Source organism: Pogona vitticeps, chromosome 1 (assembly GCF_051106095.1).
Source record: "Pogona vitticeps strain Pit_001003342236 chromosome 1, PviZW2.1, whole genome shotgun sequence".
NCBI lineage: Eukaryota > Metazoa > Chordata > Lepidosauria > Squamata > Agamidae > Pogona > Pogona vitticeps.
The window spans coordinates 170,535,026-170,548,102 of record NC_135783.1 but is presented as its reverse complement, the minus strand read 5'-3'; the positions used below and the strand labels follow the sequence as shown (position 1 = coordinate 170,548,102).

Below are 13,077 nucleotides of genomic sequence, written 5' to 3'. Positions count from 1 at the left end.
AAGAAGCTCCTTTTTGTGCATGATGACTACAGCGTGGGATGGGCAAAGTGCTGCCCTCTGGATGCTATGCCACAGCTCCCTCCTTTCCTCCTCATTAGCTGTCCTGGCTTGAGCTGATGGGAGATGCAGTCAAACAATAGCTTTGCCGACCCCCATTGTAAGGACAGCATAAAGAATTTACCTGGTGACCAAATAAGGAGCACTTGGCCATGGCAGGCCTCCTCTGGAAAAGAGAACAGAACAGGCCTCCAGGTTCTGGCCTATTTCGTTCACTGCCATTGTAATCATGGCCTTCTGGGAAAAGAGATTATAGATAGCATTGCCAAGTGCCCAGAAAGATATTTTTGCCTTCTTCTCCTCCACTTTTTTTTTTTTTTTTTTTTTTTTTTTTTTTGCCTTTAGCAAAATGTGTGGAGTGGGTGGGATGGTGTAAAATCAGTACCCTGCTACTAAACATGTGATTCTTTTCACTCACCAGACATTGCAAAGACAAGAATCAATGATATGAATGTGCAAGATGAAGTTGGTCTGCTTTTGCACCGATCCTGTTTTAAATATATATCTCCATAGACATTTCAGCCTAGTGGTCTCATGTTGGGATGGATGGGGAGAGAGGATGCAGTGTGTGGAAGTTGGCTGAAATAAGTGGGAGGCTCCCTTTCTCCAGGAGTAAAACTCATTTGGGTTGACTTACTTCTGAGTTGCACTTTCAGTTATTACTGTTGTTGTTTTTGAAGACAGAACTGGGCCAGGTTTTAGTGAGTTGCATGTATTATTGTGCTCCAAAATCCAGATGGAAGAGTATAATAGTGAATCTCATTGGGTTAAATTAAGTTTACTTCTAGGTAAATTAGTACAAAATTGCTGTATTCATTTCATTTCTGCACTCATTTAAGAATTGTGCCAGAAACACATATTGATATGGTTCTTGTTTTGAATAGAATATCTAAAGCATATTAACTTAATTGATTCTCCCCAATCAAATGTTTCAGTTCAAATACTTTTGCTCTTACAAAAGCTTCTTGAAATATATATAACATACATAAATGGATATGGTATGCCTCTTCCATCCTGGTGTACTCTAAATAATTTGGACTACAGCTATTATCATCCTCCCCCTTCTCCCAGTCATGTTGTTTGGACTAACAGGACTTGTAGTCCAAAATATCTGGAAGGTACATGGCTAGAAAGAAGTATAGCAGATCTGAAAAGTTTTCCTTATTAAATATAACTCAAAGACGTCCCAGGCACTAAAGTGTTGGATTTCCAGGTAGGATACTCCCTCAGGCACTAAATCCTTGGGCATTCAGGTAGAGTTTGGCGTGAGAAGGCCTTAAAGAGGCAGATGGAACAGTGAACTGAGGCGTTTGGAATTTAGGCAGGGTTTAGCCCCAGCAGGCACTAAGGGAATAGATGAAGCCTTGGGGGTGTTTGAGAGGCTGGTCGTTTCTGGATGGCGGGCAAGATCTCCCAAGAGGTGGGATTCAGGCACCTCAAGTACCAAGTGTGGTTCTTCTGGGACAGCGTGGGGAGGGACATTGGGGCAGGCAGGTTTCTTTTTTACATGGCAGAAATCTGGCACACAGGTGTGGGATAGAGGCTTTTGACTGGAGAATTTGGCCTGAGAAGGCCAGAAATAAGGTAAACCACCCCGAGTAGACGCTGTCTAGGGGGGTGGGGTATAAATCTAATGAATGAATGAATGAATGAATGAATGAATGAATGAATGAATGAATGAATGAATGAATGAATGAATAAATGAATAAATAAATAAATAAATAAATAAATAAATAAATAAATAAATAGGCATTGGGGCAGGTGGGCGGGCAGAGAGTATGGTGATCCAGTGGGGGCTCAGGTGGGCAGGCAGGTGGTGGGGTAGCAGAGAGACTGTCATTGGAACCCTGCCTCTTTGATAGAGAACCCCATCAAGGGAAGGTTCACCTTGATGAAGGACAGTATCTTCACACTTATGGGATCCAAATGCAAGCAGTGTGGTCGGAACATGTCTCCAAGATGGGAGTACACACACTCACTCTGGACACTGGTGGGGGTGGTGGAAGAGGTCCATGGCCACGGTGGACAGCTCTGGGTATGTGACCACTTTCCAGGCCCAGGAATTGAGGAGATCTGATCAGGAGGACTGGGGAGGCACTGAAAGGTACTCCCGCACTATAATCTCTGCCTGTTCCTGCTCTGTTGACCATCTGTCCTCTGCAGCAACTGCCCAGGTCACCACAAAACTCCAGTAATGGGGATTGGAGCCCTCACCAGCAGACGTCCCTACCTGTGGCTCCTGGGAACCAGCCTCCCCTTGCTCTGACTTGTGCTCTGGCATCTCTGGCTCCCCATACACGTGTTGTGCAATTTTTGATGAATATGCCCTGTAGACTTTGGTAGGGAGCTCCGTTCTCCACTCCTTGAACTCTGTGGTGTGTGTCACCAAGCTGCCCTTGATCTGAGGATCACACAGGCAGGTTTACCTTACTCTGTCCCTGCAGACAGGATGGAGTTACTTCCACATGCCTCTTCACCAAGGCCCTGGTCCACGGCACGAGGGAGGATCCCTGCACCACAGCAGACACCAGGAACCAGTTGAGGGCATGAATCAGGGGGAATGACCTGCCCCAGACTGGCCACGTGACCAAACAGGACATCAGTGGTCTCATGAAAGGGCTTGAGCACCTCCACCATTCGGAAGAGGGCACTCTCTTCCTATGGGCAGAATGGGCATGGAGGACATGATGTCCTCCCACATGGCCTTTTGCTCCACCAGGTGGGGCACCATGGTGTGGGTGGAGTTCCACCTGGTTGGCAGGTCCACCGGGAGAATGTGTGTCTCCTCCTCCAACTTCTGATGCCTCTCACACAGTCAGTGGGCAGCTTTCAAGCTGTGTCAGAAGTGGACCACCAGTTGGCGGTGTTGCTGAAGCCTGCATCCAACTCGGGCTTGACATGGCTGCCCAGGCCAATGGCATCACATGCTACGAGGTGTAATTTGTCCAGCATGCATATGATGCCTTTGAAGCCTGCCACGTTCAATGCCACCAACATGTTGTGCCCCACATCCATGATCATGAAGCCACAGATGACTTCCACCTTTGATACCCACTGCTGCAGAACAGAAAGGAACTCATCAGCAATGTTCCTCCCTGTTGCCTGGTCCTTCATGTGCTGCACCTGCAGGAGAGCGCAGCTGTAGCCTGGTGGCAGGAAAAGCCTCCTTCCCCCCCCCACCCCAGTCCTGTCACCAATAGCCTGCCACTTCCGGCTGCTACCAGTGGGCTGTTTGTGAGAGGTAGGTGTGATGATCTCTACTCCACAGGTCTGCATGAAGTGTGCCTTTTGCCCCTCTGCCCTTGAAAGCTGGTCATGGACCACTTCCCTCACAGAGTCACAGAGTGAGGGCATCACTCTAGAACTAAGGGTTCTCCATAAGTGTGTGCTGTTCCAAGGGGTGAAAAAATGCAGCAATGGGTGGAAGGCCAGGGCATTGACAGTGAACAGTGGAAGCCCGAGCAGGGAAGTTGTCTCGGTGATGAGTGGCCCCCTCCTGTGTCTTCCCCTTAGACCACTGGGTGAAGGTCAGTGCAGACCCAATGGTTGCAACTTCGTGGAGTGTGGCTTGCCTCATGCTCCCAGCACCAGCAACCCCTGTGGATGCCCTTTTGTAAGGAGGTGCCTCCTTCTGCCTCCGCACTTCTCTCCCCCCCCCCGGGGCTGCTCTCCTCTCCCCTCAGACAGCAGTGACAAACAGCCTTCCCCAGATAGGAGCCCTGAGTGGCGCCTCTCCAGATGTTAGGGTGGTGGAGGACAGATGCCTGGGGTCTGACTCCCTCTGGAACACCACAAAGCAGGCCTTGCAGCCAAAGGAGGAATGGTGGTGGTGCCTATCCTGAGCAGCTTCAGAGGCTTCTTCCCCTTAGATACCCCATTATGGATGCTGCCATTCATTTTTGCCTGCTCTAGATCCCTGCCTGCCCAACCACTAAACAAACAAATGGCAGGGGAAGGAAAAACTAAGAGGGATAATAGAGAGGGGGTGTAATAATACATTTTATTTTTAAAATTGATGTTGGGGGAAGTATTGAAGGGATTTAATTTTTTAAAAAATAGTAATGGGGGGAGGAGCAGGAAAACTACTTATACCCTAAATAACTAAACAGACACCCTAAAGAAACACATTCCCCCAGACACAGAGTGCTCCCCCCAAAGATCACCCACCCTGCCTGAACACAAGCCTCTGAGAAGAATTATTTTTTTAACTAAAATGTGACCTTCCTTTAAAAAAAGCCCTCTCTCATGTCCCACAAATGAAAATTATAATGAAGAATAAGTTTATTTTAAATTGAATGTATTTTCTCAGCACATAGGCTGGAGAAGCACACACAAAGAGAGATATCAGCAAGCAGAACCAGTACCACACAGACACTCAAGCATTCAGTTAGGAAATAAATTTTGGGGAAAGGGAACAAATCCACACACACAAATCCACCCCCTCCAAAAGATCACCCAACCTGCCTGAATACAACCCTCCAAAAAGAACTAGCCTAACTGAAATACCCACATAGCTAAAGAAATCTCACCCAAATTCCCCAGTAAAGTTCAAATAATATTAATGGAAGAAATACGAAATGAATTAAATGAGGAAAATAAATGTTTGCTTTGCTGTCACAAAAGTGAAAGCACAACCACAGCCAGCGACAACTGCTCTTAGCCAAGAGACTCAGAGCAGAAGTGGGAAATGGCTCCAGGGAAAAGGCTTATATAAAGCCTCTGAAAAAGGTACACCCTCACAACCCTTTCAGCAGCACTGTTGACTCTCTGACATGGCAATCCAGGATTTCCCATCTTGGCACAAAGAAACTGCAGAGATGACACAGAGGCCTAAAAAAGGGTTGACAGATTGACGAATACAGTATAGTCAAATTGATGAGTTGACAAATAAAACCAGGTAAATATTCATTGTTTCATAGTCATCAGAGTCTCTTGGAATTGATGAATATGGAGCAATAAATATGTGATATTCATTAAAAAATTGTGATTTGTTTCTACATACGGCCCATCTCTACTCCTGATGGCTTTTTTGGCTCTTTCAAAACCCCTTATCATGTTAATGTGTGTATCCAGGGGGGTATATCTTTAATATATATGTATAGAGTGGTCCTGAGTTGGCTAGATAGGCGGGATATAAATTAAATAAATAAATAAATAAATAAATAAATAAATAAATAAATAAATAAACAAACAAACAAACAAACAAACAAACAAACAAACCAACCAACCCTGTGCTATCTCAATCATAAAAACAGGGTGAGACTTTTTAAGCTATGTCTTGTGTGAGATGACAGGTGGAGGCTATAGCATATGTCCTTAGTTCAGTGACATTGTCATTATCCCCTCCCCAATTTGTTTTTTTCTGGTTACTGGACAATTTAAATACAGAGACAAATTTTGGAACTCCTGGTAAAGATTTTCCAACTTGTTTTTGAATTATTTGATTAATTTACACAATCCTCAAAAGAATCCAAAAGTTTCAAAATGACTCAGAATAACTGTGTCGCCCTTTATGGTGTTATCATCAGGGGAGACCTTTCTCCTGGTCCCACCACTCTCACAGGTGGGGGTCTGGTGGGGATATAGGAGAGGGCCTCCTCTGTTGTAGTTCCCAGATTCTCGAATCCCCTTCCACTGGAGGCCAGGCTGGCCTCAGCTTTGCTGTCCTTTTCACATGGTCCTTTTGAGTTCTTATGAGAATCTGGGGTTCTTTTGAGACTTGGGCTACTAGCACCAGAAAGAAGGTATGAGGAGAATACCATGGCGGTTTCCTCAGGGCTCTATACTGTCCCCCATGCTATTCAATATCTACATGAAACCGCTGGGGGAGGTCGTTAGGAGGTTTGGGCTGAGGAGTCAGCAATATGCTGACAGCACCCAGTTCTATGTCTCATTCTCTACCAATCTAGGTGTGGCAGTCACTGCTCTGAACTCGTGCCTGGACTCGATAAGGGACTGGATGAGGCTCAATAAACTGAGGCTCAATCCAGACAAGTTGGAAGTGCTGCTGGAAGGTGCTCCACCAGATAGGTTAAAGGGCCATTTCCCTGCCTTAAATGGGGTTACACTCCCCCTAAAGGACAGGGTCTGCAGCTTGGGCATGCTCCTTGACTGGGGTCTGACCAGGTGGACTCGGTGTCCATGGGAGCCTTCTTACAGCTGTGGAGAATATATCAACTTTGCCCTTACCTGGATGAGCAGAGCCTGGCAAGAGTCACACATGCACTGGTAGCAACCAGACTGCACTACTGCAATGTGCTATACGTGGGGCAGCTTTTGAAGACGATCCGGTGACTGCAACTGGCACAGAACTGGGCTGTGCGGCTGATAAGTGGTGCCACTGCGCAGACTCATATCATGCCAGTTCTGAAAAATTTACACTGACTGCCGGTTGCTGCTCGGGCCCAATTCAAAGTGCTTACTTTGACATATAAAGCCCTAAACGGCTTAGGACTTGGTTACCTAAAGGACTGCCTTCTTCCATACAAGCCTGTCCGTCCTCTAAGATCAGGCCAGGAAGCCCTTCTGAAGGTGCCATCTCTGAAAGAGGTGAGGGGGATGGCATGACGAAATAGGACCTTCTCGGCTCTTGCCCCCCAACTTTGGAACACCCTCCCTATAGAGATCCGCCTGGCTCCGACACTTTTGGCTTTTTGGTGTCAGGCAAAGACCTTTCTGTTTAGCCAGTATTTTAATTAAATAGTATCCTTCAGTTGCCCATATGAGCCGCAGGATTTATTTATATTAATGTTTTAATGACTGTTTTAAATATAGGGTATTATTATAATATTGCCTATTTTTAATGGTTTCAAAGTTTTAACATTGTCGTACACCACCCAGCGACCATTGATAATGGTGCAGCTAAAAAAAATGTAAATAAATAAATAAATAAATTACTTTTTGGAGTACAATACTGAGGGCTGTGATGCTTGCAGGTATGGAGCACTAAACCTTCACAGTGTACAAAGATATTGGGAATGGTTGTTGTGAGTTTTTTGGGCTCTTTGGCTGTGTTCTGAAGGTTGTTCTTCCTGATGTTTCGCCAGTCTCTGTGGCCGGCATCTTCAGAGGACAGGAGTAGGAATTCTGTCCATGTTCCTACTCCTGTCCTCTGAAAATGTTGGCCACAGAGACTGGCGAAACATCAGGAAGAAAAACCTTCAGAAAACGGACAGAGAGCCCAAAAAACCCACAACAACCATCAGATCCTGGCCATGAAAGCCTTCGAGAATACATATTGGGAATGTTTTGACTTAGAAGAAGATATGTAATCTCTCTGTGAGTAGGGGCACTGAGGGAGGGTCTGCTTCTATGTCCTACTGGTTTTCCTATCCAGGAATGGATAACACATGGATATCCAGAGGGACAAATTACAATCTTATTATGTTTGTACATCTGCAAAGTTGACAGGAAGTTTCATCAGTTCACAACCTATCTCTGCCATCTTTGTGACACCAGAGTTTTTACAGTTGCTGTCTATTTTTTGGCCAGATACATGCCTAAACCTATTTACATATTTAAATCTTTATAGTTTTTTTGTATATACATATATGCAGAAATGAATGAAAAGTGTTTCAAAACCACAATTAAACTTTATTTAGAAATTCTTTTGTATAGATTTCCTAACAACAAAAACACAATAAAAATACAATTCCCACCCCTGCCAACATTTTTAAAACTATAAAACACACAACATTAGAGGACTGCCAAAATATTGTACGTGTTTCATTTTTTTAAACAAACCTTAGTTGTTGGTCCCAGCAGTGCATCTGTATTAAGAAATGTTGCATTCTTCCGGATTTGATTGGACTGCTTCTGTTTCAGAACTGATTATTCCTTTTATATAAGGCTTTCCATCTAAAGTTATGCTCTATTATGGAAATGGTAAAAGCAAGTACATAACTGTTGCAGTGATTTCCCCCATTATTTTCTAATCTACATTGCCTGAAACAGGCATGATACCAGAATCCAAAGAAATGGTAATTTGTTCAAACAATTAACATCTGTGGTGGGTAGATACAACATAATGTTGAAAGTATAGAATATATCCCAGACACTTTTAGCATTCAGTCCACAAACAGTTTAGCACCATATTGATAAAGTCATGCAGCAAAACTCGTTCTTCAAGGTTTGCTTGGAACGTAAAGCAGAAATAGCACAGTGCAAGGTAGTTTATACCCTTAGCTTCTATAAGGGGTACGTTGGCAATGGCTGACCCCTTGTTCTGAGAGAGGTATGTGTTGATCTTTCGGTGTGGCTTAAGTTCCTATTGTAGTCCCAATGCTAGCCGTGATAGGAGCTGTAAAAGGAACAATATTTTATTAGAACTTCATTGAAACATTCAAGAGAAAATTGGAGAACCATCTGTCAGATCTGCTTTGATTTGGATTCTGGCACTGAGCAGGGGATTGGACTCACTAGCCTTACAGGCCCCTTCCAACTCAATTATTCTCTGATTCTATGAATCACGTAACAGAAAGACAAAGGCTAGATGAGAATAATGCCTTATAAGACAAAATGAGGGCACATCAGACCTCAATAAGAAAGGATTATTGAGATGATGGCCATTGGTTCCAGTCATAGGTACACTATTTCTCAACGCTCCCCCTTTGAATAGCCATAGTTCCATGTCTCATTCTTCACCTCGGAGTGGGCAGAAGATAGAAACTCAGCAGCCCCTTCTACATGATGGGATTTGGAAATTCTAGCAAACAAATATGGCTTAAAATATAGTAGTGATGTCTCAGTCTAGTCTATCAATGACTGGTGATTTCAACTGTACGGTGTCAGTCTGATTGGGCACAAATGACTGGCCACAGTACAGCAGTTGGTTTTTAATCTTGTCTCGTTTGCAACATGGACTTCCTGCTTTGGAGAGGGGTTGGATTAGTTGATCGTTGGGGTCTCCTTCCAGCTCTACAATTTTGTAATTATGTTCTTATGATACTCTCTCATGATTTTCCTTTATAGGCTCTCATCGGATTACTCTGCTCATGCACCCAGAAGAATTTTACATTTGGAAATGAGATTTTTCATAAGATCCACTTGCATCAATCAGCCTTCCAGAACCTGAACCCTCCCAAAGGTGATGAACTAGAATTCTACAACTATGCTGAGAGATGTAATTTAAGCTATCTGGAACATACATAGATGTTACATATCCGCAGAATTCCAGGTAGGGGAATGCTTGTATAAATCATTATTGCAACAGTACCATGTCATGGTGACAATTTAGAACATTTTTCATATGTTCTTCTTGTCTCAACAATTCAATGTATAACTGCATTTCATTAATTACTCTTTCACATAAAGGTTTGCAACAAAAGAATAGCCCCCACCTTACCTGAAAGGCAGAGATTCTCACATTCTTTTTGTGTGTTAAATCTGTTTCCATTTCCGCCACAACCACCATACCAGAATCGAGCACAACTTTTAGTATTTGCATCAAAATGCCATTTTAGCATGAAATTCCGACACGTTCCTACTTCTTTTGCTAAGTAACAGACTTCTGTGGCTGAAAATCAACAGATAAATAATGAATACATTTTTTGCACATCTTTCTATTTTGCATGTTCATAATGAGAAAAAGGTGAAAAGCTTTCCCTGACATTGAGCATGCTTGAGGGACAATGACAAATATGTGACTTTTATTAATCTTTTCTATGTACAGCATGCAGTATTAAAGGCCAATAGGAGATCATTTATACATGAAAACACAGAAGTCGCCATAGAATCATCAAGAAACATTGTCAGTGACAAATACAAGTGCTGCTGAACTTGTGGGACACCCAGGAAAGAAAAGCACATTAAATCCTGTCTATTTCCTTACTTTGAAAATTGATGCAATTATAAATGAATTCTTTCTTTCTTTCTTTCTTTCTTTCTTTCTTTCTTTCTTTCTTTCTTTCTTTCTTTCTTTCTTTCTTTCTTTCTTTCTTTCTTTCTGTCTGTCTGTCTGTCTGTCTGTCTGTCTGTCTGTCTGTCTGTCTGTCTGTCTGTCTGTCTGTCTATCTATCTATCTATCTATCTATCTATCTATCTATCTATCTATCTATCTATCTATCTATCTATCTATCTATCTATCTATCTATCTATCTATCTGTCTGTCTATCTATCTATCTATCTATCTATCTATCTAATTGTACCACTGCATTGGCAACAGCCGAATTTGGGCTTTAAGGAAGTGGTGGATTTGGTAGAAGAAATATTAGGGGGTGTGTGCACAGAGGTTCTATATACATACAATGAACTCTATGCTACAGCATAACTCAGAGATTAAAAGAAGAAGAACAGAAAGATAATAAATGCCCTACTCTAGATGCAGTAATTCTCTTCTAGAAAAAAAAACCATAGGTGGACTCAATCTCTGTGGCACATGCTTGGAGCAATTACCAAGGAGGGTATGCAACTGATACTGAAAAGAATATGGCTTTGCTACATCAGCAGAATTAAAATAGATCAAGAACATCTTAAACCATGATGATTACTATGATTTAAACCATGATTTCTATAATAATAATAATAATAATAATGTGCTGCCAAGTCATTTACAACCTATGGCAACCCTTTTCAGGGGTTTTTAGATAGAGATTACTCAGAAGTAGTTTACCATTCCCTTATTTTGGGGGCATGCTGTGACTGCAATTTGCCCAAGGCCACATAGGGTGGCTTTTCCAGTGTACAGTCTAAATCAGTACAATCTAAGCTTATTTAAATAGGCTCCAAAATCCACTGTTAATTTGATACCTGCTGCTGAGCAAGAAGAACTTACCAATGTGGCACTGTGTACATTTGGTATCACATTTAAATTAAATCTGCCTCTTATACACTGTTAACATTCAAGGATGCATCAGTTCCTCAGGACCTGCACTTGTTTCCAGCACTGCAGACACAGTGGCTAACAATGAAATTTAAAGGAGATGCTGAGCAAGAACAACATAGTTGGTTAAGTTCTTGCACTGACATGAGGCCAGAGGATAATCTAATATTTCTTTGTTTTATTCCAAAGAAAATAGAAGAAAGGGAAGGAGAAAGTGAAAGAGTATAGTTTCTATATCAAGATAACCAGATTCTAAATGCCACCATGGTGTGCAGGATTTTGGAAGTTTTGGGCCAGAAAAATACAGTGGTGCCTTGCAAGATGAAAGTAATTTGTTTCGCTAGTGCACCATCCTGCGAAATTTTCATCTTGCGAAAAGCGGTTTCCCATAGGAATGCACTGCAATTCATTCCTATTGGAAACCTCACAAGACGAATGAATTATTTTCGTCTTGTGAGGCATTGGTCTTGCGGAAAAAAATCGTCTTGCAAAGTACGGCCATAGAACAAGCCGTCTTGCGAGTCACCAACACGATCGCAAAAAACATTCCTCTTGCGGGTTTTTCGTCCGGCGAGGCATTCATCTTGCAAGGCACCACTGTATACGTTTTCTATTTTATATTTTGATTAGTAGAACAGGCTGGAAGCCAGGAATTATACATCTTTTCTCATACCCATATCAAACAAAAACCAAACCAAACCAAAAAAGCACACAACATAAACCAGCAAGGTCTAGGATACGGTGAAGTCAGATATTCTATCTAAAGCAGTGCTTTTCTGTTAATGTGAAATACACCTTTAGAAGACAGATGCTTGATGTGCTAATATGCACAAGAAAAGCCCCTCCGGGGGGGGGGGGGAGTCAATAAGTACTTGGCATTAATATAGATAATATTATGTACAATATATTAAGTTTTGGTAGAATTGCAGAAAATATGTTATTGATAAGAAACCAGGGAAATGTACTTTGAATTCATTATTCTTTTAAAAGAATGCTAACAGCCTTGTGACTTGTTATTCATTTAATGTACACAAAGTTATGCAAATAAATATGGACTAGGGAGGATCTGAAGTCCACTAGTGTCAGCACATGTAATCTGAGGACTGATTCTCACTTAAGGTGAATGTGAAGAGTAGGACATTTAAGAATGCTGTCATGTTAAAAATCTAGAAAGCTGCTGCTGGAAGAAGAGTTTGCCTTTGACAGAACATGTCCTTACGTTCAACTTTAGTATTTGTAACCATATTAGAAAGGATACTGAGAACTGGCCTCTAAAATGAAGATTTTTACAATATTTACTTTTAAAAAGTAACTGATCTACTGACACTGAAAAATGAAATTTTATTTCTGAGAGTTCAGTCATGCAAAGATAAATGTTAGACTACTGTACAATGTCTGCTCTTCTTAAGGAACTTGATTATCCAGCAGATAGGTGTTTTTTTATTTATTTCAGCACATTTTCTCCTTCTTTGGAGGGGAAATTGGTTACAGTCAGCCCCTAAGAAGCTCCTAGCAGATTTCCTAGTGCATAAGGCTGACATTCTCATTGATGCTTATCAGCTGGCAGCCCTTTAACACTTTGTTTTGACCTTTGATTTAATTTTCATAAGGCAATACTGTATGCTTATGGATGGCTCATTTCACCACAGCACTGCGGGGACCACAGAATACATATCTGTCACCAGCATCAGCCCCTGCTCCCATCCCTAGCTGTGAAGGCTTGCCTCCAAAACTACTGAATGATTATAATTGAGATGGTCTTCATCATGAAATACATCCCTTAATTTCCATGGACTTTGTTTTTCCTTCCCCAGTTTTGGAGAGCCGTGGAATCTCTGCAAAGGGTACTCTACTTTTAACTACACTGGACATTTGTAAGTAAGACAGGGCAACAGCAGCTTTGTACCAGGCCACCAGAGTCTAGAGAGGATGCTGAAACCTAGAGTGGAACCTACTGTACTGTCGAGTGTTAGGAAAACAAACATCACCACTTCTGAGGAATAATCACCTTCCTTTTTCAATGTACTGTATGAGCTCTCTCTCTCTCTCTCTCCCTTTTTGAGAGGGACATCATATTCTGTTCCTGGTTTTTTTCTTTTATGGTGGCAGGAGCTCGAAGCAGGATTTTGGAAGTTGTGGTTCCCCCCACAGCTCTTTTTCCAAAGCTCTTGGCCAAATAGTGCTTTCTTAAAATGTTGGAT

The 13,077-nt window shown here is 42.3% G+C and overlaps 1 protein-coding gene and 1 long non-coding RNA gene across 2 annotated transcripts in view; one reads left to right on the top strand and one right to left on the bottom strand.

Annotated features, from left to right (window-relative positions):
- Positions 1 to 12,667, top strand: part of LOC110083711 (uncharacterized) — a 40,218-nt gene extending 27,551 nt beyond the window's left edge. The window contains exons 2-3 of the long non-coding RNA XR_012080326.2: positions 9,028 to 9,232; positions 12,487 to 12,667. This is a non-coding gene — a long non-coding RNA (uncharacterized LOC110083711). The remainder of the gene's footprint in view (positions 1 to 9,027; positions 9,233 to 12,486) is intronic.
- COL6A3 (collagen type VI alpha 3 chain) overlaps positions 7,630 to 13,077 on the bottom strand; it is a 125,967-nt gene continuing 120,519 nt past the window's right edge. The window contains exons 43-44 of the mRNA XM_020802374.3: positions 9,401 to 9,571; positions 7,630 to 8,356 (exon numbers count right to left, since the gene is read on the bottom strand). Of these exons, the coding sequence (XP_020658033.3) occupies positions 8,316 to 8,356; positions 9,401 to 9,571 (212 nt within the window). The 3' untranslated portion in view covers positions 7,630 to 8,315. The remainder of the gene's footprint in view (positions 8,357 to 9,400; positions 9,572 to 13,077) is intronic.